This window comes from Hemicordylus capensis, chromosome 3 (assembly GCF_027244095.1).
Source record: "Hemicordylus capensis ecotype Gifberg chromosome 3, rHemCap1.1.pri, whole genome shotgun sequence".
Classification (NCBI taxonomy): Eukaryota; Metazoa; Chordata; class Lepidosauria; order Squamata; family Cordylidae; genus Hemicordylus; species Hemicordylus capensis.
In genome coordinates this window covers 185660323-185686370 of record NC_069659.1, presented here as the reverse complement: position 1 = coordinate 185686370, position 26048 = coordinate 185660323, and the positions used below count along the sequence as shown (strand labels likewise).

At 40.1% G+C, this 26048-nt stretch overlaps 1 protein-coding gene across 2 annotated transcripts in view; it reads right to left on the bottom strand.

The window, feature by feature from the left end:
* Positions 1-2337: 2337 nt before the first annotated feature.
* The window catches only part of NAA16 (N-alpha-acetyltransferase 16, NatA auxiliary subunit), a 91831-nt gene continuing 68120 nt past the window's right edge, over positions 2338-26048 (bottom strand). Inside the window, exons 12-20 of one of the 2 annotated variants that reach the window (XM_053306861.1) lie at positions 23483-23635; positions 21107-21235; positions 16268-16481; positions 12425-12618; positions 11278-11386; positions 10700-10798; positions 10213-10356; positions 4055-4152; positions 2338-3820 (exon numbers count right to left, since the gene is read on the bottom strand). In XM_053306861.1, the coding sequence (XP_053162836.1) occupies positions 3620-3820; positions 4055-4152; positions 10213-10356; positions 10700-10798; positions 11278-11386; positions 12425-12618; positions 16268-16481; positions 21107-21235; positions 23483-23635 (1341 nt within the window). In that variant the 3' untranslated portion in view covers positions 2338-3619. The remainder of the gene's footprint in view (positions 3821-4054; positions 4153-10212; positions 10357-10699; positions 10799-11277; positions 11387-12424; positions 12619-16267; positions 16482-21106; positions 21236-23482; positions 23636-26048) is intronic. The other variant, XM_053306862.1, reaches the window with a different exon arrangement.

Here is a 26048-nt window from a genome sequence, read left to right as displayed (position 1 = left end):
TCTTTCAAGAACTTAGCTGGGGAAATTGCCGATACCAACTGAAACTTCGGTTGTCGATGGTCAGATGATGTCAATGCTGACAATGTCGACAGTAACGGGGACCACAGCATCAGGATCGGAGGATGTTATGCTTGTTCACACAAAGCAGCCCTTAAATGTAACTCTTTACTTCTTGTTTGCTTCAAAAAAGAAAAGCAAATCTTGCAGGTTCGGACAATATGGTGCTCTCCAAGTCAAAATAAGTAAAGATAATGTTTGTTAGATGAGGGAAGCATACCGCAGCACACCTCTTGAACATTTTTTTAGCATCCATCAGTACAAATACCAAGAAAACTAATCCAAATTGTAAGGCAAAGAGTACATAAGAACATAAGAACAGCCCTGCTGGATCAGGCCCAAGGCCCATCTAGTTCAGCATCCTGTTTCGCACAGTGGCCCACCAGGAGCCGCTGGAAGCCACAGGCAGGAGTTGAGGACATGCCCTCTCTCCTGCCGTTACTCCCCTGCAACTGGTACTCAGAGGCATCCTGCCTTTGAGGCTGGAAGTGGCCCACAGTCCTCCAACTAGTAGCTGTTGACAGACCTCTGCTCCATGAAGTTATCCAAGCCCTTCTTAAAGCCATCCAGGCTGTTGGCTGTCACCACATCTTGTGGCAGAGAATTCCACAAGTGGATTATGCATTGTGTGAAAAAGTACTTCTGTTTGTTGGTCCTAGATTTCCCAGCAATCAATTTCATGGGATGACCCCTGGTTCTAGTGTTATGGGAGGGGGAGAATTTCTCTCTATACACTTTCTCCACACCATGCTTGATTTTATAGACCTCTATCATGTCTCCCCGCAGTCGTCTTTTTTCTAAACTAAAAAGCCCCAGGTGTTGTAGCCTTGCCTCATAAGAAAGGTGCTCTAGCCCCCTAATCATCTTGGTTGCCCTCTTCTGCACCTTTTCCTGTCCAACAATGTCCCTTTTTACATGTGGTGACCAGAATTATACGCAGTACTCCAAGTGTGGTCGCACCATAGTTTTGTATAAGGGCATTATAATATTAGCTGTTATATTTTCAATCCCCTTCCTAATGAAGCCTAGCATGGAATTGGCTTTTACAGCTGCTGCACATTGAGTCAACACTTTCAATGAGCTGTCCACCACAACCCCAAGATCCCTTTCCTGGTTAGTCACCAACAGCTCAGATCCCATCAGTGTATACTTGGTTGGGGTTTTTTGTCCCAATATGCACCACTTAACACTTGCCAACATTGAACCGCATTTGCCACTTTGTCGCCCACTTCCCCAGTTTGCAGAGATCCTCTTGGAGCTGCTCACAATCCGTTTTGGATTACACTACACGCAAGTGTTTGGTATCATCTGCAAATCTGGCCACCTTGCTGCTTACTCCTGCTTTTAGATCATTTATGAATAAATCAAAAAGCACCGGTCCCAGTACAGATCCCTGGGGGACCCCACTTATTACTTCCTTCCATTGTGAAAACTCTCCATTTATACCTACCCTTTGTTTCCTGTCCTTCAACCAGATAGCAATCCACACACGTACTTGTCCCCTTATCCCATATTGCTAAGTTTCCTCTGGAGTCATTGATGTGGAACTTTGTCAAAAGCTTTTTGGAAGAACATAAAGGAAGGGGATTGAGAATAAAACTGCTAATATTATAATGCCCTTATACAAAATGTGCGGCCACACCTGGAGTACTGTGTACAATTCATCTAAAAAAAGGACATTGTAGAACTGGAAAAGGTGCAGAAGAGGGCAACCAAGATTATCAGGGGCCTAAAGCACCTTTCTTATGAGGCAAGGCTACAACACCTGGGGCTATTCAGTTTATGTCTTTAGACATACCATCTATTTATTATGTCTTACATCATAATGACAGAATTAAGACATAATTATTATGTCTTATGTCTGATTTCTCTACACACCAACATATTCGACATTAACTGTCTTCTACCATGTAACTGGTATTGTTAAAAGTTGCATGGCTAGCTATAGCATAGGTATGAACTGTCTCAAATTCATCTCCTGAAGTAGCAGTTAACAGTCCTTTAACTGCAAGCAGGTAGGGTGGAGTCTAAGGCATCTACTTGTGCATGAGGCATCTGTACATTTCCCTCCTTTTTAACTAAGGTAACTCCAGATTCCAGTTCATTTACACTAATATAGTAAAACAGATTCAAGTTAATTTAAAGTACCAGATTATTTTATTCATAATTACTTTTCTAGATTTTAATTAAAATATTCTGGAATGTGTTGTTGGGCAATACAGCCTTAGTCACAGGACTATGCAATATATTTATTTTAAAAAATCAAAACCAGAGCCAATGTGTACAAAATAATTTATTACAGCATTACATCAGTTGGCATTATTTTACAGTGAGTTTTCATTCAACTATTGATCCTAAACTGATGATAAAGGAGACTGTCTTAAGTATAACTGTATGTCTTGATAAAATTTCCCTTTTTGAATTTTGCATAGGGCCTAAGTAATATTAAATATTTATATTAACCATAAAATAAAAACAAATTGGTTCCATTAGTTTTCAGAAAAGTAATTTTCTGTAGAAGCCACAGTGTATTAAGTTTTGATAGCAGTTTATATAAGGTCATAATGAACAGCCATTTTTGTCCTGAAGTAAAATGTTTAAGACAGCTGAATTAAAATTTGGATATGTTATATGTATAATGTATTCAGGTCAATGCACCAAAATAAAAAGATAGAAAAAGGATAACCTGTAATTTGTACTCAGACTAGTTGTGCTCACTTAAATTACTTTTTTAAAGTACATCTTTAATGATAATTGCTTTATAGCACTTAAAGTAACATTTCAGCAAAAGTAGATACATTTCACTTTTTAAAAGTTGAAATGTAAAGAGTTTTAATGGAACTCAACATTAAATTTAAACAGAATGCATGATCTGGAGAAGACCACAATCTCTCTTACTAAACTTTTCCATCCTTTTAAAAGTGGAATAATGTCTCAAAGTTGGTAAGTGATAAAGAAACAAGAATCTAAACTGTTACAATGGGTATTCAATGGTATAAAAATAATTAATAAACTGTTCTAACAAATAATGGGGAAACATTATCATTTTAAAAAAACAACATATCAATTACAAAACAAGCTGTCCAAAATCATCAGTACTGTTTCCAAATTACGCCTTGAATTGACAGAAAATTGCCACCACTTATAATCAGGACCTATGTGCTTTGAAAGAAACCAATTAAAAATAAAAGTAAAAAAGCTGAAAAAGATGGGGCAACAAGACATGCAGCATTATATCCATCCTAGTTTGCCAACTTTGCTCTGATATATTTTGTAAGAAGTGACCGTATTTATTTTTATATGTAACAACATTAATGTGAATGGCCAATCTCTAACTTCCATGATTTGGGATAAAAAGATTCATTAACTGTACAAGTATAAACATGACCAGCATTACTCAGAGATAGGTGTTTACATAAATATTGGCAGCTCTTGTTGAGGGAAAGTGAGCTTATAGCACAGTATATTTTCATTCAATTGCGTCAGTCTGACATCTCAATTGTAAGAAACCCTGATCTGTATGCAACCAGTCTGGAAGAAGGAAACATATCTGTATCCTACTTTAAATTTCATTGGATAGCACATCATGATTAATGGCTGTATGATTCATTGATGCAAAGCAGCCGTCATCTTCGTTTGTGAGAGGCATAAAGGCAGATGCTAAAGGGAACAGTTTATGGCATGCTATCCGATACTCCTCACTCTGGGTGTGGCATGTTCCAAAGCTGCCATCAAGTAAGGACTCCAAAACCTTCGTTAAAGTCTGAAAATATACAAGAACATACTTTTTGTTAGAATTGTTTTATGCACAACATCCTAACAGCAGACACACCTCTCCCCAACACTTTCAGCTTGTGCTTCAGGTCTTTTTTGTTTTTCATAAGATGGCAAAATAAGACATTTCTTTGTGCGTTACTCACTAAGGCCCCCTTAAATATTAATTACAAATCAAAGTCCTGTTTAAAACTTTCATGTTATCATTACAATAATGATCTACCTTCACATTTTTGTCTCTCATAGTTTCATCTAGTCTAGTAGCAATAGCAATTGCTTTCTCCTGTCTTGAGTTGTCCAGGAAATACATCATCTTGGCACCTGAAAGAAGAAAAAAGCCTATGTAAACTGAAAAAGTGATTTTATACAGTAAACTATTCAAAGGTATCTAGAGAATCTAATCATAAGTTTGCTTCAGGTTTTACTTACACTAAAGCATGTGATGGGGCATATTTTAATAACCAAAAAGAACAAGTTAGAAACAAGGGAACTAGAACACTCAAATAGGCAGATTTCTTACCTGTAACTCAAGTTCTTTGAGTGGTCTTCGGAGCAGTTACACTTCTGGGTTTTGCACCAGTGCAGAACCCTGATCTGGAAACTTCCACAGCTACATCTTTAAGGAATTTTGGTGGTAACCCCACCCCTTAAGAGTCCCTAGAATAGCCTGTCTCTCCCTTCTCCTTCTCAGTCTTGAGTGACCATCACAGACATTCTCAGTGGGATGCTGCCATGGGGAAGAGGGTGGGTAGTATGAATACACAGACCACTCAAAGAACTCGTTAGGAGATAAAACACAACAACCCTGCCCTCCTCCTTCATAGTCTTTGCACATCACACATCTGGCAGAACAGCAAGCTCACTTGCCCGGCAGGCAGGTGCAGCATCATGGTGCATCATCAGAGTTGAGAACTTCAGAACCAAAACTGGCATGGTGCCTGGGTCTGGTGTCCAAAGTGTAATGCTTAATAAAGCAGGAGGGTTAAGACCAGGTAGCAGCTCCGCAAATTAAGTCCAGAGGTACCCCTCTGCAGAAAGCAACGGAAGATGATACAGATCTAGTTGAATGAGCCTGAACTGAAGAGAGTAACTGTTTCTTAACTCTCATAACACAACTTGAAATATTAACAATCCAATAAGAGGTCAATTGGGAGGATATCTGCATTTCCTTTTTGCATCCAGAATAAATGATAAAAAGAGAAGGTTACTTATGAAAAGCAGAAGTTCAGTGTACGTAGAATGATAATGCTTTTTTAGTATCAAGAGTGTGCCAAGACCTTTCCATAACTGAGGCAGGATTCAGGAAGAAAACTGAAAAATATGTATCTTGATATATATGAAATTCTGCTAACACTGAGTACAAAGGCAACATCTGGGCAGAGCAGGACTTTATCACTTTAAAATGTGCGGTACAGTGGGTCAGTTCTGAACATCCTTATCTCACTCATCAGGCTGATGTGATTGCCAGGAGAAATAGCATCCAAGAGTTAGGAACTGGCCAACAATTCAAAGGGTTTGTGCATCAGGCAGGACGAAATTAGCTGGAGATCCCACGGGAGTGCTACCTTAGGGAACTGAGGATGCAAGTGTTTTAGGGCTCTGAAAAACCTCTTACTGGTAATAACAGGGTGAGAGAAAAAAGCAAACGTTGAATGATAAGCACTTGGCTGCTGAGTGAACATTCTGTGAGGAGATGCTCAAATCAAATTTCTTGAGAATTAAAAGATACTTTAACAGCATGTCTAAGGAAATAGTCAAATTGAGTTCTGATAACTCTTTATGAATATACAAAATCTTTTCTATTTACATTCATAAGAGTGGAAGGTTTCCAGATGCTTCCAGGACCTTGTAATCCTCCTCACTGATCAATGGGAGGAGAGCTGGTCCTGTGATAGCAAGCAAGACTTGTCCCCTTTGCTAAGCAGGGTCTGTCCTGATTGCATATGAATGGGATACTACATGTGTGGGCACTGTAAGTTATTCCCCATAGGGGATGGGGCCACCCTGCGAAGAACAACTGCATACTTCCATGCAGAGGGTTCCAAGTTCCCTCCCTGGCATCTCCAAAATAGCACTAAGAGAGACTCCTGCCTGCAACCCAGGAGAAGCCATGGCCAGTCAGTGTAAACAATACTGAACTAGATGGACCAAGGGTCTGACTTGGTAAATGTCAGCTCCCTATGTTCCTATGTCAGGGGCTGGCAACAAGAACACTGAAGCCGCACTGGTCAAGTGCGAGAATTCACATTTTAAAACACCCGAACGTCCTGTCGGTCAAAGTCTATGGTACAAAGCCACTGTTGGGAGGTCGAGAGGCAAAGTCAAGGCAGGGAGGAGATGATCAGGGGCCCAGAGCACCTTTCTTATGAGGCTAGGCTACAACACCTGGGGCTATTTAGTTTAGAAAAAAGATGACAGCAGGGAGACATGATAGAGGTCTATAAAATCATGCATGGAGTGGAGAAAGTGAATAGAGAGAAATTCTTTTCCCTCTCACATAACACTAGAACCAGGCGTCATCCCATGAAATTGCTGGGAAATTTAGGACCAGCACACGGAAGTATTTTTTCACACAATGCATAATCCACTTGTGGAATTCTCTGCCACAAGATGTGATAACAGCCAACAACCTGGATGGCTTTAAGAGGGGCTTGGATAACTCCATGGAGAAGAGGTCTATCAGTGGCTACTAGTCAGAGGGCCACCTCCAGCCTCCGAGGCAGGATGCCTCTGAGTACCAGTTGCAGGGGAGTAACAGCAGGAGAGAGGGCATGCCCTGAACTCCTGCCTGTAGGCTTCCAGTGGCATCTGGTGGGCTACTGTGTGAAACAGGATGCTGGACTAGATGGGCCTTTGGTCCGATCCAGCAGGGCTGTTCTTACGTAATGCCTCATTTTCCAGGTGGTGAGTTTCAGACTGTGAAGATTTGGATGCCAAGTTGTACAGTTATTGGTCATGAGAAGATCCAGATCTGCAAGTATGTGATTAATGTTCTTTTGGACGGGGAGACAAGCAGTGAAAACCACAATTGTCTCAGCCACCGTGGTGTATGTAATCAATAAGCAATTGGCCTTGTCTAGACATATTTTCTGGATCACGCAGCACAATAGTGGAGAGGATGGAAACATGTATAGGAGGCCTTTGCTCCAAGAGTGAAGGAAAGTATTTCCTCTTGAGAGTGGGTCGTGGCCTGCTCTGTTGCAGAAGGTTCAACACTGATGGCCCCAGCAATGAAAAATCATTTGCGCTACATCCTGGTAAAGTTTCCATTCATGACATGGGAGACATTGGTGGCTTAAAGAATCAGCAACATTGTTCTGAGCCCATTTTATGAAGAGCCAGTGGATAAATATTGTTCCTGAAGCTCCATTCCCAAAACTGTACCATAAGGCACAGAAGAGATCAGGAGATCGTTCTGCCCTGTCAGCTGATATAGACTAGGGCAGTTGTGCTGTCCATCAGTACAAGAACTCTTTTGTTGTACAAGAGGGGCTGGAAGGCTTTGAATGCCTTGGTTAGCTAGAATCTTGAAAAAGTTGATATTATGTATCACCCCCAAGAACCTGATACTACACTACTGTTGCAGTGTGCCCTTCCATCCTGTTTTGGTGGCATCAGATGTAATTATCTGTGGTGACAGAGCTGTGAATGGTTGACCTTTGGATAGATTGTGTCAAGTTATCCACCAGTGGACCTCCTGGCACACATGGAGGTTTCAGGTGAGAATATGAGACTGATGGTGGATCATTCTCCTCCCTCCCCTTTTGCAGTGGACACATTGCTAAGCATGCACCTGCTTCAAGCCAGTGATCCTCAGATGGGGAACAAGTAGCAAGGCTGCCGCATGGGGAGGCAGGAGGACTCTCAGTACCTCCGGGGAACCCTTCAAGTTTGGAACCCCTGGTATAGGGAGTGATACTGGTATTTGTGTATCTGACTTGTTCAAGGGAAACAATGGTTCTTATTGGAAGTAGTAGCTTGTTGTACTTCTAATTCCAATGCTCAAGCCATACAAACTATGCTCAGAATAGTTTTTTATGTTCTCAGAAGGGGACTTAGATTTTTGGTCCCCTACCCATGCATTAGGAGATTATTGTGAAGTTACATTTGAGATGTGGGAGTCCAAAGAATCAGATTCAGAGGCAGGATCTGTGGTAGGATGGCTGGCATTGCAGGAGCATTTTGTTGGGTTGCTTTTTGTTTGGTAATGACTGTCCTGTAGGGAGTGATTTCAGTGTATGGTCTTGATATAAGGTCTTAGCCACTGAGGTAGGTTACTCTGTTCCCACTGATTCATGTGAATCTTGCAATCCTGGTTGGTACTGTGATTGGGATTGTGGTGGGACCAATGCAATGAATGAGTATGTTGTCTATCCCATCTTGGTAGAGGCTGAAAAAAAAGACTGTCTCCTTAAAATGATGTGGTGACTCTGAACTTGATGGTGAGCTATGATTTTTTAAAAAGGTGGAAGGTTATCATAAGACATAGTCATAGTCATGTCCTTCTCTAGAAGCAATGTGCTGGGCTTGGGAAATGCTTCATAGTAGAGGTCATGATGTGAGTAGAAGTGGTAGTGATGGTAATGGTAGTTCCAACAGAGATCTGGGCTATACTGCTTTTCATGATAGGCAACATATCTTGATTGGTTAGGACTCTGTGAATCCCAAGGCCAAGTCATACTGTATTAGCAATAGCAATAGCACTTACATTTATATACCGCTCTATAGCTGGAAGCTCTCTAAGCGGTTTACAATGATTTAGCATATTGCCCCCCAACATTCTGGGTACTCATTATACCGACCTCGGAAGGATGGAAGGCTGAGTCAACCTTGAGCCCCTGGTCAGGATCGAACTTGTAACCTTCTGGTTACAAGTCGGCAGTTTTACCACTGCGCCACCAGGGGCTCTGAGGTTGGCACTGAGGTTGTGATGGAGCAATTGATGCACCCCCAAGCACAGTACTCTTGCACCCCCAGCACAGTACTTCCAGTGACTGTTGCTGGTGTCTATCTTATGTTTTGTTTTAGAATGTGAGCCCTTTGGGGACAGGGAGCCATCTTATTTATTTATTCTCTGTGTAAACCGCCCTGAGCCATTTTTGGAAGGGCGGTATAGACATTGAAATAATAATAATAATAATATAATAATAGCTGCATCATCTTTAGCTGGTGATGAAATGAGAACAGGGGAACTATTAAAGTTTCCATCTCTGACTCACAATGGGACATATTGAATATTGGATTCAGGTTCAAGTTCAGTCTCGCATGTATTCAGAAGGACTGGAGACTGTGATGGAGAGGGGAGATTTGGGTATTTCTTCTTTTTCTTCAGCTCTTGAAGTTCAGAAGGCTATTTGCATTTCTTGAGCAGCTTCAATTTAGAAATGAATGAATGAAAACAAAATCCGTGAACAACCTTAAACAGGTTGAAATATTAATAAATGTTGATGAATAAAATCTTGATGAGGACATGAAATGATGATTGACTGATGAGAAGGAGGGCATGACATGCTATTTGAGGGACTTCTAAGGGGTGTGGCTACTTAAAAATGTATAACTGGGGGATTTTATAAATCAGTGCTCTCCACAAGACGCAAAACCCAGTCTGTATGATGCACAGAGACCACGAAGAAGCAGCAAGTGTTATGTGGAAGAAAACTGAAGACATTTTACGTCAACTATTGTGCATTAATGGAGGTAAGCCAATTTGCCATATGTCATTATATCCAATTTGAGAAGATAGTTCTAGGCCCATTGATTTGCACTGCAGAGAAAGGGTATGAAATCCCTACTGCCACTATTATGCCTTGATATCTGAGAAGTATAAAATAAAAACAATAATTAAAAAACCAATATGATTCTTTAAAATTTAGAATGAAGATTTACTTAGGTCAAGAGAAAATTAGGTTCAGTCACCTGTAGTTACTTAAGTGACAGGGGATCAGGCTTGACTTCCTTATAACTGAAACCAAGTATGCGGTTGTGTATTATCAACGGACATTACCTTTAAAGGGCAATACTTGTAGAAAGTCCTGTGATTTGGCCTGAGCACAAGCAGATTCCCATATGTGCGACAGTACAGAAGTCACAAAGGAAAAATACAACATGAAAGAAAAGAAAAGGAATCCATGGAGAAGACTAAGTACAAAAGATGAAGTCTTTAAACACTTCTTGACAACTGTGAAAGATGGAAATTGGGCATTCCAGATGAGGACTACTAAATGTGCTCAGCAAGACAAAGAGGTGGAAATTGCAAGTGAGGAAAGCACTAATAATCTTATGCATGCTCAACAGTAAGCTGAATAAGCAAGTGCACAGTTCAAATCAAATGTGGATGTCATATCAGAGCTCATCATATTTAACATGCCAGTACAAACCAACCTGATAGCAGATGCTGAATGGAGGTAGAATTGCACTTGAGAAATTCTTCATTAAAACTTTCCAAATCTTTACTGATAAAGATCTTCTGCATTTCTTGACTTAGGACTTTGTTCATGATTTCTGGCAAATTACTATGATCAGACACTAAAAATATAAAAAGCACATTACTACATTTTTCTTGCTGTTCACAAAACTATGTGTCTTGCCATCCCTCAATGCTTTGAGCACCACTAACCTACCACTTGTGCCACAAACAGCCATCCCAGGCAGCCACAGTGCATACAGAGGAGTACATAAATGTCTAGCCAATCACCCAGCTGAGCACAGAAGCCAATTTTAAATGTGACTTGCTCATACCACTGCACACTCTTTCCTTTCACCCAGATTATGGCTGTCTAGATTTCGGCCCTTGATTTCTATGCGAGTACTTGACCAAGTTCTTAGACAATTATTATATCATCAAGCAATCTAATTTTATTGTACTTACCACACTTGGAGAATTTAATTAAACATTCATGTAGCCATGGGTTATTACTGTCGATAGTAAAAGCTCGTTTAACCGACTGCAACATTAACAGAAACTTTCCTGTGAAACACAATACAATACTATTTGGTATAATTTTATTTCAACTTTGTATATTTTGATTGCATCATGATATTTTAACTGCCCCCGCTTACAGAAATGAGCTCACTACCATATACAAGTCATTGTTATAGAATTTTATAGAGATTTATAGAAATTTATCAGATAACAAAAAAGCATCTGATAAAGAGCAAGCACCCTCAACAAGGAAAAAATAAGTTTCTGTAGCAAATTAAGTTGAAATTTAACATTGTCACCATTAATTTCAATATTGTCACCATTAAAAATAAAATATATCTAAGTAGATATTTTATTAAACTGATCAGAATTTCCTGCTAGACCTGAAAATACTTAGATTACAGGCAGGTAAAATCAGGCACTCAAAATACCATAGAAATATTCATTTAAGATTAGCAAACTGTACAATATGTTACAAAACAATTCACTTGCTAGAATATATTTCACAACTGCCTATACTTTACCTTTCCGAAAATATATTTCAAATGCTAAGAGATGTGTGTCTATGTTATCTGCCACAAGATTCTTAAGTGGTATAAGGAACTTAATAGCTTCCTCCAATGGATTATCAACCTGTTTCAACAAAATAAATTCAAGTTAACAGCAAATAGGAGGCCTGAAAGACTATTGTTTCTAAAGACAAAGCTTGCCACAATCTTAAGACACAGCGTTTTTTTGTTTGTTTGGGTTTTTAAAAAACATAGAATAGGCTTAATTATGTTTTCCATAGCCTTACCTCTCTTCTCTAAAGACAGGGGGCCTAACAGGCCAGCATGAGTTGTGCTGACACTTTGGAAGAAGCTTGACATGACATCTTGGCAGCATCCAGACTTTTGGTTTAATAGCATGCTGTCAGCAGAAACTCTTTCCATAAACTGAAGAAGAGTTCCACCCATGCAAAGAACTCTTTCACTCACGCAAGGATCTCTTGCGTGAATACAATTCTCCTTCCACTCATGGAAGGAGCTTCTGTCAATGGTGTACAGCTGAACCAAAGATTAGATGTTGCCCCTTGTCCCTAACTCCAGCCCTCTTTGAATTACCAAAAGGTCTGTTTAGTCGTTATTTTCTTTTGAGATCCACTTTGGAGAGAAACTGCACTGAAATCTTATGTTTCTGCCCGCACTCATCTCACTGCTAGGAAAAGTTAATGCGCAGGATTATGAAAAAACAAAACAAAAAAGTTAGTTTTGAGCATGTGCCCATACCTCTAATGTGTAGAAGATGCTGTCAGTCAGGTACATATACATCCCTACACCCTTTTCTGTGGCATACATATTGTGTAGGTGTGTTGTATATATGTGCCCAATTAGATGAGATATTCTGCACATAGTGGCATGCATGGAAGCTGCCATACAGAGCTAGACCACTGGTCCATCTAGCTCTGTATTGTCTGCACTGTTGTGAACCCAGGATTTGGTATTTTACCCACTGCTTTTGCACCCTGTTCATCAGATGAGTATGTAAACTGACCCCAAGTCTTCTTGGAAACATTTGGCTCCATCTGAAATTGCCCAAAGATTTTTATGGTACTGAACTGTTCAAGCAGAAAGTTCTGAATAGCCTATGATAAAACAGAATAAACAGTGCAAGAGTAGTGTTCCAATTTACCCTTTCCAGTTTTTCAGGAACTAATTCTTCCTTGGGACCACTGGTTTCCTCCTCTTCCTCATCCCGTTTCTTCTTTTGATTTTTTTGTTGTCTCTCTCTTTCGGCATGCTTTCTTTCCTCTTCAAGTTTAGCTTTTTTCTGAGCTCGTCTTTGCTTACTAAGCATTTTCTTCAGTTCTTTCGCAGAAAGGTTTTCTAGAAATAATGGAATGTACATTTTAATATGGGTTTTACAGATAATGATTACATGGTTTGTTGTTAAACATATGAGCAGCCTCAGGCTTGCATGCTCCCCGTTTCCTGTCCCGTGGGCAAGTAGAAGCAGATTAGAAATGCCTGCTTTTGATCAGTGGCAAGCTACAGTTTGCTTGATGCGCACAAGCAGCCTTGAGTTCAGGCACTCCCTCCTTCCCTTTTGCTGTATGCAAGGGGAAGAGTTTGGAAGGATCCATTCCACTTTTGCAGCAAACCGTATTTTGCTATTTCATTCAAAGCGTTCAAAATCAGGATCCCAAACCACAGTTCTATTCCAGTTTTTGAGTAAACTAAAGCCTCATTCAGATGTTAACAAACGGAGGCTGTACTTGAGTCCTTCGAAAAAGAGGTGGAAGTCTTGCCTGGCGCATCAATCACTCTCCACCGATGGGAAGGTCAGTAACACAGCATTTGTCTGAAGAAGTGAAGGCTGTAAGTGTGACAGAAGGCGCTTCTATGATAGGGAGCTTCCAGCGCCTGAGCCTCCTGCTCATAGAAGTGCCCTTCATCATGCTGATAGTTTTCGCCACTTCAGCTATCAAGTGGAGAGTTTATAACTGAAGTGTGAGTGGAGGAGCAGCGGGGACTGAGGAAAATGGACACTTCCACACTTCCCTATAAAGTGGAAGCAGGGCAGGAGGGGAAAATGAGGGAAATGATGGACACATCCGTGGGGCAGGACATCTGTTCCTGCTTTGGGCGGTGTACCTGGGTACACTATCCTTTTCTAACGATGTCTGAAGTGGGCTTAGGTTTTCTGCAAATCCTCATTTGCCATGTTTGGGCACAAGAGCAAACTATGGTTGGCTGTTATGAGTACAAGCAGCCTTGGGTTCAGGCACTCCCTGCTCCTTTTCCCCACCTACAAGGTGCTGCTGCTGAGTTAGTCAAACACCTCAGTATCGGCACATCTCATACAGTTTTACAGCTGCTTTCCTCATGATACAAAAATCATATGTAGATTTTATTCAGCAACAACTCTGTACCTGTAAAACTTTATTTCGGTCGTAGACCAGCAATACAACCATGTAAAACAAACAAGAGGAAAAAAAGATAATAATATAAAATCAGACTACATTTATATGCATTTGGCATATTATATAACAATATTTAGCCACGATATGAACAACATCCGGATTAAGATTAGTGAGCAAATAATTTAAATAAAAATCATCTCCAGGACACGGAAAATTAATCAAAAGTGGGGCAATTAGTTGACATCTTATGGCCCTGTAATAATCACAGTACAGAAGAACATGAGCAGTTGTTTCAACGTTACTAGATCCACAAGGGCATAATCTTGATGCATATGATATATCCTGGAATTTCCCATGGAGTACAGCAGTTGGGAGAGCATTTACACGGGCAAGTGTTAGAGCTCGTCTAAACTTTGGAATTAGGATGCTATTAAATATGTCGCAGGCTTGTCTGACTTCCTATGTAAATGTCACTCAATAACTGCATGTTCCGTCTGCGACTCCATGTCATGGATACGTTGCACAAAAGTTCTTCTAGCCTGGTCGAAACCTAATCTAGTAAGATCATCTTGAGAGAATCTGTACAGTAATAATTTTTTGTAATTTCCAATTTCCATTTGGAATTAAGAGTCTTCCAAAATTAAATGTACTAAGCTGACTTTTGTGAATACCAATTTTAACCAATCAAGTATAATAGATCTCCAATAACATGATTCGAATCTAACCAGATCCACCTCCCTTCTAATGTCCGTATTTGAGACATGGCACAGCAGCTGTAATATAGTTTTTATGAACTTAGAAGTGTTTCTAACAGAGCAAAATTACTAAACGGGCCCAATTGTGCACCACACATAATCTGAGGTTACACTTTGGCCAATAGTAGTTTTATCGCAACAGGGATGTACGAAGCTTCCCGTGAGAAATGAAACGATTTAATTAGATTAATTGATAACTGGGCGCTTTGAATAATATGTTTTTGATGAGCAATACAGGAGCCAGATTAATGGAATACAATGCCTAAGTATTTATAAGATTTAACTTGTTCAGATGTTCAAATACTTGTTCATGGGCCAAATATAACTCTTTGGCTGCTTAGCAAACAGCAAAACTTTTGTTTTTTGGTAGTTTATCTCTATCATCTCTCTGTTACAATATAAACTTAATTGTGCCAATGCTCGATGTAGTCCTATGGGCGTCTGGGATAAAAGGATCATATTGTCTGCATATAGCAGGACTCCAAGATGTGCCAATCTTGGTGGGTGCACGGACAGGTCGGATAAACAGCTCACCACTGAGTTGATATAGATGTTAAATAAAGTAGGTGCCAAAATGCAGCCCTGCCTTACTCCTCTACTAGTTGGAACATCTGACGATAAATAACCATACTGATTACAACGGACCCGCAATCGAGATTTCTCATATAGCTTATAAATTAATAGTAAAAATCTCTTATCAATTTCCAGATCTATTAGGAATAATAAAGGAATAAATGATAATTCACAATATATAAATGATAATTCACAATATATATAATTCACAATAATTCACAATCAATAAAGGAATAAATGATAATTCACAGTGGAGAACAGCATGCACCCTTACGCTACTGATTCCTAGAAAGCCCTCGATCTTTGTACATGGATTTAGCAGTTAATGCACTACATTTTCTGGCAGGCAGTCACACATGTGCAGCAAAGGCATTTTGATGCCTGAAAAGTGATGGCAAGCTTTACTTTCTACAGTGATCTGAATGGTGATTGAGAGAGAGAGAGAGAGAGAGAGAGAGCGCACTGTAAGCACATGAGAAGAGCTGTCCTGAGTGGCTCTGCATTCTGCATTACCACATTATTCTTGAGTTACAACCTATATCTCCACTTTTCTCCAACTGCACAGCACAGAGTGAAGACAAAAGCCTTCTCACTGGTTGACATACCACACAAGGGTACATCAGCCCCACTAACACTGCATGCACACAAGCTGCAAAAATGACAAGAGTTACACAAGAGTAAGCCCATTCGAACAAATTGTTTGTTTGCATAACTTGCATACATGCAACATTACTGGGCTAATGTAGCCTTGTGTGGTATGTGAGCGCTATCAAGTCTATATGGGGACACTTTTCTACAAAGGGATATTCTGTCTTGCTGGGCATAGCCCAGTAGAAGTTAACCACACAATGAGAACTACATTAAAATGTACAAGATGTAACAGAGGAGGATCTGTACAGAAAGCTTGTTGCCTGACCAATAAAAACTGTGCCAAACACCCTTTCATTTCGCAAATTTCAACAGTCATTTCCTATATGTTTTCAGATTTATTTGCAATCCAAAAATGAAGGTCCTCAACCACCTAAGCTCTATATGGAATCTTAATACTGCTTTGCACTAGTTGGCTACATTGCCAGGCTACATCTGCTTCCTATTTAGTGGATGATTTTTGTGAGCTGGCTAAAAAAAAAAAAAGTTTGCCATAATACTTATTGTATCCTTTTCTAGTACTGAACAAAAATTCTCAGAAAAAATAAGGCTTTCAAAATCTCACAGTAAACAATTTATGAAGCACTTTGAATTTGCAGCCTATACACAAATTAGTTTCCATTACTACTTAAATACCTGAATTTACTTCTTGTTCTTTGCTTTCATTGGCTAGTGGATTATCATGTAGCTTCAAGTAGATTTCAATTGCTGATCGAGCAGCCTTGAAGTAGAAGGCATGTTTCCGGAGAATGTCTTCCAATCTCAAGAGGTCTACATAGGCACGTAATGTCATCTTTCGCATGCAGTATGTATGGAAGTCAAATTGATCATCGGTTATCTCAAAAAAGTGCTTAAACAACAAGAAGAGGAGACTATTTACATAATGCAGGGTTTTTAAAAGGATCATCAGTGTAAAAATGCTCTGAATTACATATGTTGAATATAAAGTGTTTCATTAAAAAAGGACAGCCCAAAGACATTTGCTCCATTTTCAGTCACTGGGACCACTGCAGACAAATGAGACTCAATGGGCTAAATTTTCAAACTGAGATAGTGAATACATTCCTTCCCACAAACTGTGCTTGGCCTATACTATTCCATAAGTACAAGGCTCTATGGAGATTTGAGGGATGGGGTTTAGATGAAAGAATAAAATCCACCTCCTTATTTAAAACAGTCTCCCCCACTTTTTCTATTAAAAGCACGGCTGTTTTCATCACATTTATGAATTAGCAACTAACAATTAGAACTATATTAATAATTGGAGGCAAGAGAGCATATCTAGGCCCCTTGAATACTATTAGCTGCCTGAGCTGCAGCTGCCAACTCAGGCAAGAGGTCTATCCATGTATATGTTGGGGGAGAAAGAGTGGTGTTATATATTTGTAGGAAATATTTTTTAATTGCGTAAAAAATTACTATAAAGAAATATTCAAATATATAATTTTGTATTAGATAAGGAAAAAAGGAATTATTATTTTAAACACATTTTTGTACCACCCCATATGCAAGTCCCTGGGAGGTTCACAATCTAAAAAGGCAACAACAGTTTATTATTTATCATATTTTATATCACTGATATGTACATCTCTAGACGGTATACAAAATATAACACAATTATAATAAGTCACAGATTAAAATACATGAAAGAATAAAAACAATTGCATAAAACAGGTATTAAAACAAATTGTTAAAATTAATTCTAATTAAAACTCTGCAAGAAAAGCCTTGAGAGTCTTACTGACAACAAAAAGAGAAGGAAATGTTTCTATGTCAGTGGGAAGCATATTCCCGGGGCAGCCACAGAGAAAGCCTGGTCGCAGGTCACCATCAGACAAGCCGGTGGCAACCGTAACTGGACTTCTCCAGAAGATTGTAACAGGTGGTAGTGTTCATGACAAAAGAAGGCACTCTTTTAAAAACCCTGGGCCCAAGCCCTCAATGGCTTTATAGGGAATAACCAACACTCTGTATTTCGCCCGGAAACATAGCAGCAGCCAGTGCAGTTCTTTTAAAATTAGTGATGGATTCATCTCTTGCACTGAAGGATCTGCATGTAGTGTTGGGGTTTCTCCCTTCTGATTGGGGACTAAAATCCAGTTCTAAACAATGGCTATGGTAGCCAAGAGGTTAATATTGAGGCAGTGGAAATCTCCCAATCCCCCTAGGAGTGAGGATTGGGTGCAGGACCTGCTTGAGCTAGCGGCACATGAAAAATAGGCGCTCCTAAAAGTAAATAAATCGTATAAATGGTCAGAAATCTGGGACAGCTTCCCTGAACTATTCTTAGAATAGAAACCCCTCTGATCTACCCACATCTACTAGTGCAATGGCGAGTATCTCTTCTCCTCTTCCCTCCCTCCCCTTCTGCTTTCTTCCTCCCTCTTTCCATCTCTCCTTTCTTTTCTCATCTCCCCACAACCAGTGCTGAAAGGGGAAGGGAAGGTTGGGCTCGGGGAGTGGGGTAGGGGAACTGGGAAAGACGTAAAATACCTCTCCTCCATGAAGTTATCCAAACCCCTCTTAAAGCCATCCAGGTTGTTGGCTGTCACCACATCTTGTGGCAGAGAATTCCACAAGTGGATTATGCATTGTGTGAAAAAATACTTCGGTTTGCTTGTCCTAAGTTTCCCAGCAATCGATTTCAAGGGATGACCTCTGGTTCTAGTGTTATATGAGAGGGAGAAGAATTTCTCTTTCTCCACTTTCTCCACACTATGCATGATTTTATAGACCTCTATCATGTCTCCCGTCAGTCGTCTTTTTCCTAAACTAAATAGCCCCAGGTGTTGTAGCCTTGCCTCATAAGAAAAGTGCTCTAGGCCCCTGATAATCTTGGTTGCCTTCTTCTGTACTTTTTCCAGTTCTACAATGTCCTTCTTTAGATGTGGTGCCCAGAATTGTACGCAATACTCCAGGTGTGGCCGCACCATAGTTTTGTATAAGGGCATTATAATATTAGCAGTTTTATTTTCAATCCCTTTCCTAATGATCCCTAGCATAGAATTGGCCTTTTTCACAGCTGCCGCATATTGAGTCGACACTTTCAACAAGCTGTGCACCACGACCCCAAGATCCCTCTCCTGGTCAGTCACCAACAGCTCCGATCCCATCAACATATACTTCAAGTTAGGGTTTTTTGTCCCAATATGCATCACTTTACATTTGCCAACAATGAAGCGCATTTGCCATTTTGTCGCCCACTCACCCAGTTTGGAGAGATCCTTTTGGAGTTCCTCACAATCAGTTTTGGATTACACTACCCGAAAGAGTTTGGTATCATCTCCAAATTTGGCCACCTTGCTGCTTACCCCTACTTCTAGATCATTTATGAATAAATTAAAAAGCACCAGTCCCAGTACAGTTCCCTGGGGAACCCCACTTATTACTTCCCTCCATTGTGAAAACTGTCCATTTATACCTACCCTTTGTTTCCTGTCCTTCAACCAGTTAGCAATCCACACATGTACTTGTCCCCTTATCCCATACTGCTAAGTATTCTCAGGAATCTTTTGATGAGGAACTTTGTTGAATGCATTTTGGAAGTCCAGGTATACTATGTCAACTGGATCACCCTGATCCACACACTTGTTGACACTCAAAGAACTCCAAAAGGTTGGTTAAGCAAGATTTACCTTTGCAGAAGCCACGCTGGTTCTCTCCCAGCAGGGCCTATTCTTCTATGTGCTTTACAATTTTATCCTTTACCAGGGAATCAACAGAGGGAGTGTGACTTTGCTGGTTCTTTTGGATCTCTTGGCGGCATTCAATACCATCAACAATAGTATCCTTCTGGATAGAGAGCACTCCTTTGCAGTGGTTCTGCTCCTATCTCTCAGGTAGATTCCAGATGGTGGAGCTTAGTGACAGTTGCTTCTCAAAACAGGAGCTGTTATATGGAGTCCCTCAAGGCTCCATTCTGTCACCAATGCTTTTTAATATCTATATATGAAACTGCTGGGTGAGGTCATCAGGATATTTGGTGCTGGGTGTTATCAATATGCTGATGAACACTCAAATCTACTTCTCATTTTCATCTGCTTCATCAGGAAATAGCATTCATTCCCTAAATGCCTGCCTACAGGCATTAATAGGCTGGATGAGGGATAACAAACTGAAACTGAATCCAAGCAAGATGGAGGTGCTCATTGTAGGGGCTCAGAATTTGAGGGATGAATTAGACCTTCCTGTGCTGGATGGGGTTGCACTCCCCTGGAAAGAGCCGATACACAGCTTGGGAGTATTCCTGGACCCAGGCCTCACCCTGGTATCTCAGGTGGAGTGGCCAGGAGTGCTCTGTATCAAGCTTCAACTGATTCGACAGCTGTGTCCATTCGCTGAAGAGGACAACCTCAAAACAGTGGCGCATCAGCTGGTAACCTTCAGGCTTGACTACTGCAATGCACTCTGCGTGGCGCTGCCTTTGTATGTAGTTTGGAAACTTCAGTTAGTTCAAAATGCGGCAGCCACATTGGTCTCTGGGGAAACCATATTATGCCTGTTTTGAAACAGCTGCACTGGCTGCCGATATGTTTCCAGGCAAAAAAGAAAGTGCTGGTTATTACCTTTAAAGCCCTGAACAGCTTAGTTTGAAATGGGTCTAGATAATCTGCATCATCCAAAACTGCCTGGAGCTGAGAGCCCACCATCCACTCAATCACCTTGCCCAACCATGGAAGATTAGAAACAGGTCTATAATAAGCTAACTATGAAGGATCCAGTGCAGGCTTCTTCAACAAACAACAACAACAACTAATAGCCTCCTTAAGACAAGGAGGCAGCCTGCCCTCCCTAAGAGAAGCATTTATAATATTTACTAGACCCTCTCTGATAATATGATTACCAGAAGCTAAGAGGAATTTCTGGACTCCTCCACAGCAGGTGCAGGTGTCCAGCAATTAAAACATTAACACAATTAAAACAATCTAAAATACAGATTAAAAACTCTGAAACTTACAAAATATAAACTAAAAGCTTGACCAAACAGGTATGTTTTCACGTCCTTATTGTGTTTTTAATCCCAAACAGGTTTTTAAAAATAGGTACTATGACTTTTTTAAAAAAAATAGGAAGATTCTTAGAGAAGAGTTGGTTAACACTGCCTATATCCCTTATGAGAAATATAAACCAGGCAGAGATCAGTGGCTGTCATCTCAACTAATGAAGCTTACACAATTCTAGGAACTGCAGGGATGCAAAGGGAGCCCTTGCACAACTCACTCTGACAAAATGTCGCTGACCCTCAGTGATGTCTCAGATCTGAGCATGGGGAGAACTCCGGGCTCTAAAAGACTTTTGAGCAACAGTGTGCATGAATGTGAAAAAGGCAAGTTGTGAGAGGACTACCACGACACCCTGCAGTTCCACAAAGCGTGTGTGTGTGTATGTGTATATATATATATATATATATATATATATATATATATATATATTCATCTTTCATCAGGATGTCAGCCAGTTGGTTTATCTACTTACCCTTTCCAATTCATGGCACTTTTTCAAGGCATCTCCATATTTCCCCAGTCTCTGAAAAGCTAACGCACACTCAGTCTGGAACCACATGCATTGCATTTCATTGAGATTCTCCATTGCAGAAGTCCCTTCCTGAAATGAAAGATATTCTTTCTGTGTGGATTTGAAACTCTATTTATGTATCAATGTAATATATTCAAACATCATTAGTTTCTAGGTAACTTTCTCTCACATATATAGCAAGCTTCAAGGTATCCAATAAGCATATTTTAAAAGGAAAATACAGAAACTTCCTAAAAATTGAGGCAATTCTTTAGATAACTATTTATTTCTAGATTTTAAAATTTGTTTTACGTATCTACTTCCTTCCCCCCCTTTCAAAAGGCCATTTAAGGAATCATTTTTCTATTTAGTTAAGGGCTACAAAAGTGTAAACGTTTCACTCAGCGAGACAAGGTGCAGAGATGAAAGATATTCGGAGGTGATGTGGCTACATTTCTTATTTAGTAGCATGCATCACATGCAAATAACGAAAAATGTACACTTGTGTAATTGTGATTAACAGTGCAAGAATACAAGGAATTTCAATAGCAGAGAGTTTGCTAAATGCAGAGGTAATTCACGCATTAGGAGAGGCAAATCTGAGCAGTGGCCAATTTGGTAATATTAACTCTGTACTGGTTTTGTGATAGCCAAGTAAATTGAGACCTCTACAAAATACCATTAAATTGGAATGCTTCTTAACAGCAGCTTCTTAAGACCCTTCCTCATCACAAAGAAACACCAACTGCTTGTGAGGGGAAGGGAACGAAGGAAATGAAAGCAAAGTGAAAAAGTTACTATCGCCACCTCCACCTGCTGCTGCTCTTCAGGCTAAACTGGAATGAGCCTTTACTCCCGCATGCAGAAACACCAACTGCCTGTAAGGGGGAGCTGAAGGAGGAAGAACCTCTTCTTTTTTTGTTAAAACATTTTTATTAATACTATTAACCATCTTGGGATCTAAATGAAAGGCGGTATATAAATGCAGTAAACAAAAGAACAAATAAAACTGAAAGGACAACACCAAACAACAATAAAATGTGGCAATGTAAAAATAAGATAATAACTGAATTAAACGGACTGAAGCAGAAAACCAGATTCTGTTTAACCATTTGTGAATATTAAGTGTAGTATACAGGGCTCTTTAGACAGACTAACTTTTTAAAAATAACCAGGTAAGCATTTTCATGAAAGATATAAAAGCTAATATTTAGGTGGCAATTTTATGGACATGCAAACTGCTAAAATGTCCTACTTGCTTATGAATAATTCATTTATTGTAACAGAGTTGATGGGATGAAGTGGTTCCAGACTGCAGCTGAAATCTGTCAAGTATTTAAAGACTATAGGAATCGTCAAACTATTCAGCTCCTACAAACTGGTCATAGTTAGACCAGAATTCACCAAAAACTTTCAGAAGTTTTGTGCCAAGTCTTAAGGGGTAGCTCAAGGAGGGGTGCATTCCTGCCTTGTGTCAGCTAAGCTGTGGCATTGCCCTGGCCTCGACCCCAGCCCCATCACTGTCCATGTAACTGGCTACAGCTTGCAGAGACATGCGATCCAGAGGCAGGCACCAGGGATCGTAGTAGCCGGCCTTCTTAGCAATGAGTGTCACTAAAAATGAGTTTGCCTGCCACTTTTGGCAAGTGTGCCAACCTATCCAAGTTAGCAATGTAACACCTGAAGATAAATTTCCCTTAACCAGTATAATATGCATTTTGGGCCTTTAATTACAGCTGTAGTCTATGGTGTGTATAATACATGGAGATCTACACTGCAGGAAATGGGGGGGAGGCATTTTTACAAGTAGTACTTGCTTCATAGAGCCACTTCTTTCTTTGGCCCTCAGGTACACACTCCCACCCTTGTCTCCTCAAACCAATGGGCTTAAATCAGCTCTGAATGATCAGACAATTGTCCAGTCAGAGATCTGCCTGCTTCCCCACTTCAAAATACTATGAACTATAGAATATAGGTGCAAGTTCTTAAGAAAACTGTTCCCTGCAAAAGCAAATTACAGAATTTGTAGTAATGAGCAGTAAAACGCTCCTTGTCCAGTCAACTGAGAGGCAAAGAAAGGGAGAAGAGAAACAAGAGCAAGTATGGTGGTGCATATAACAAAATGGAAAGAATTTTCCCCCTCCATTTTCTTTTACAAGTTAGCACTGCATACAACACATGGGTGTGTATTATAATTTGAAAATTATAGGTATTTCTGCTGTCCTCAAATCTGTTGCCTATACCCAGACAAAATTGTTATTAAAAAATTCTGAATTGACAGAAGTGTTTTTCAAAACAAATATACCAACAAGCTCCATTTAACAGCATATTTCCTACCCTTGTGAACTTGGAGCACATTTCCTCTGCATCTTTCACCATATTGGCTCGCAGCATATACTTTGCACACTTGGAGTTGATGAATCTATCAGCTGTGTCCAATGACTGTGCTTCATCCATCCATTTGGCAGCCTCTTTGAGATTGCCTACATGCTATTGAAGGAAATAGGAATAACACTACTATTGAGGGGCATGGACTTAACTGTAATGACTTAATTGAACTGTCATTATGGACATAACTTATATAATGTCCTAAGAACTATCGTGTCAAAATATTTTATAGAAATACGGCTTTTTTCAAAACCCCAACAAAAAATTATGACCAATCTTACCTTACTTCATAATGTGAAAAACTCAGAAAATGCTGATTACATGAATGATAAAACATTTTTTATCATGATAAAATGATAAAACTGAGTTAACAGAAAGGACAATAATTAGAACTGCTCAGGTCTGTGTTGAGCTTGACAAATATGCCAAATTTGTCAAGCTCAACACTTGACAAATACTGCTCATGTCTGTGTTGAGCTTGACAAATATGACAGAACAACATTTGCAGTGACTAGTATATAAGCAATATCTTATTAGATTGGTGCACGGAGTTACCTTTTGTCAAGCATTACACCTGGTACTTTGGACCAGAATCCTATTGTCCTACCACCATGCACAGTGATGGCACTATATTAATAATAATTTAAAAATAATAATGCTATTAGTATTGTTTTACTGTAAGTGTAGGAGTTTACATAGCGTAGGAGTTTACATAGTTTATCTCCTATGTAAAAAAATGAAAAACCAATTTCTATTTCATAAAGCCTGCTATTCTGGAGAATAGAGGATTGAATCCCCCCCTCCTCAATTAACTGAATTTCCCACCAGCAATTAATGAATTAATTGCTTAATTGTTCCTTCTCTATCTGCCACACAGAAGCCATGGACACAGGTGAACAGAAAAAACCTGGGTTGCTCACCTGCAACTTGTGATCTGGTAGAGAGCCATCAACATCCATAAGAATGGGTTTCTGCACCTGCACAGGACCCTCACAGTGGAATACTGCAGCTCGTCGTGGCGACTGAGCCCTCCCTCCACACCCAGAGCATGCTATTTAAAGGCAGGCTGGCACCATGTTCTTCAGTTCTTGGACGACCGCCATGGAGGATGATCACCTGTAGCAGGAGAGTTCATCATTGGAAGAGAACTGAATGCACACTCAGCACACACATAGCGGAACACTACTGCAGAGGGGTGGTTCAAGAGGGTCTTATGGATATCGACAGATCTCTACCAGATCATAAACAGGTGAGCAACCTGTTTATCTGGATTGAGATCTGTCGAGATCCATAAGAATGGGTGTTTAGCTAGCTCCCAGTAGAGGGTGCAGTAGCAGCTATTGTAACACCCACTTTAAAATGCTTCTCCTGAAGCTTGCCTCAGCAGCAGCGTGCACATCTATGGTGTAATGCTTGACAAAAGGTAACTCCGTGGACCAAATAGCTGCTTTACAGATGTCCATGAAGGTTACCCCGATAAGTGTGCAGCCGATGATACATAGGCATGGTTAGAGTGGGCCTTGATTGGTTCAGGTGGTTTCACATTCTGTGACGTACATCAGCATAATGAGTTCAACCAGCCATCTGGACATTCTTTGTCTGGAAATGCAGGAGCCCCTAACAGGGCCCTTATAAGCTACAAAAAGGCACTTGGTGGATCTAAAGTCCTCAGTACCTTCTAGGTAATATAAAAGTGCTCTATGCACATTCTAAGAGTGCATTGCATGTTCTAAATGTGTAGACAGGTCCCTGAAGAATGTAGGGAGAACAATTAGTCAAACACCACCTTGGGCATAAAGCTGGGGTCCATACGCATATGGATTTATTTTATCAGGATCTTATTGATTATTTTAATCCTTATTTTATCAGGATCTTTATGGATTTATTTTATTAGTATTTTATCAGGATCGATCCTGGTGAATGATGAATCAATCCTCAAAGCTGTAAGTTCACTAATGCGCTTTCCTGTAGTTATGGCAAGTAAAGGCCGTTTTTAAAGTTACTAGTTTGATGGAAGTAGTACCCGCTGGCTCAAATGGGCTCTGCGTCAATGCTGAGAGGACCAAAGATATGCTCCATGGCTCCACAGGCATACAAATAGGTGGGTATACATTCATGAGGCCCTTCAGAAAAGCTCTACTATCCGGGCGAGAAAAAGAGAATCTTGCCATCACAGTCCGGATGTTTGAATGAAAGTGCTGCCAAATGTACTTTTAGGGACACACTAGCCAAACCTTGCAATTTTAAGGTAGTCAAGTAGAGGAGTATGTCCTTAGTGATAGTTTGTTTAGGCTGAAAACCATGTGCTCTGGCATAGGTTTTAAAACACAGCTATTTGCCAAAGTAGTTATGTCTGGTGGAAGTAGAATCTTCGGTTGAGTAGAATCTTATTCAGAAGCCGATTTGCCATGCTGTCAGATGGAGTGCGAGTACGTCTGGATGTAGGATGTGACCATTGTCTTGTGTCAGGAGATCTATCTCTTGTAGTAGTCTTTGGTACTGGTTTCCTGATAGT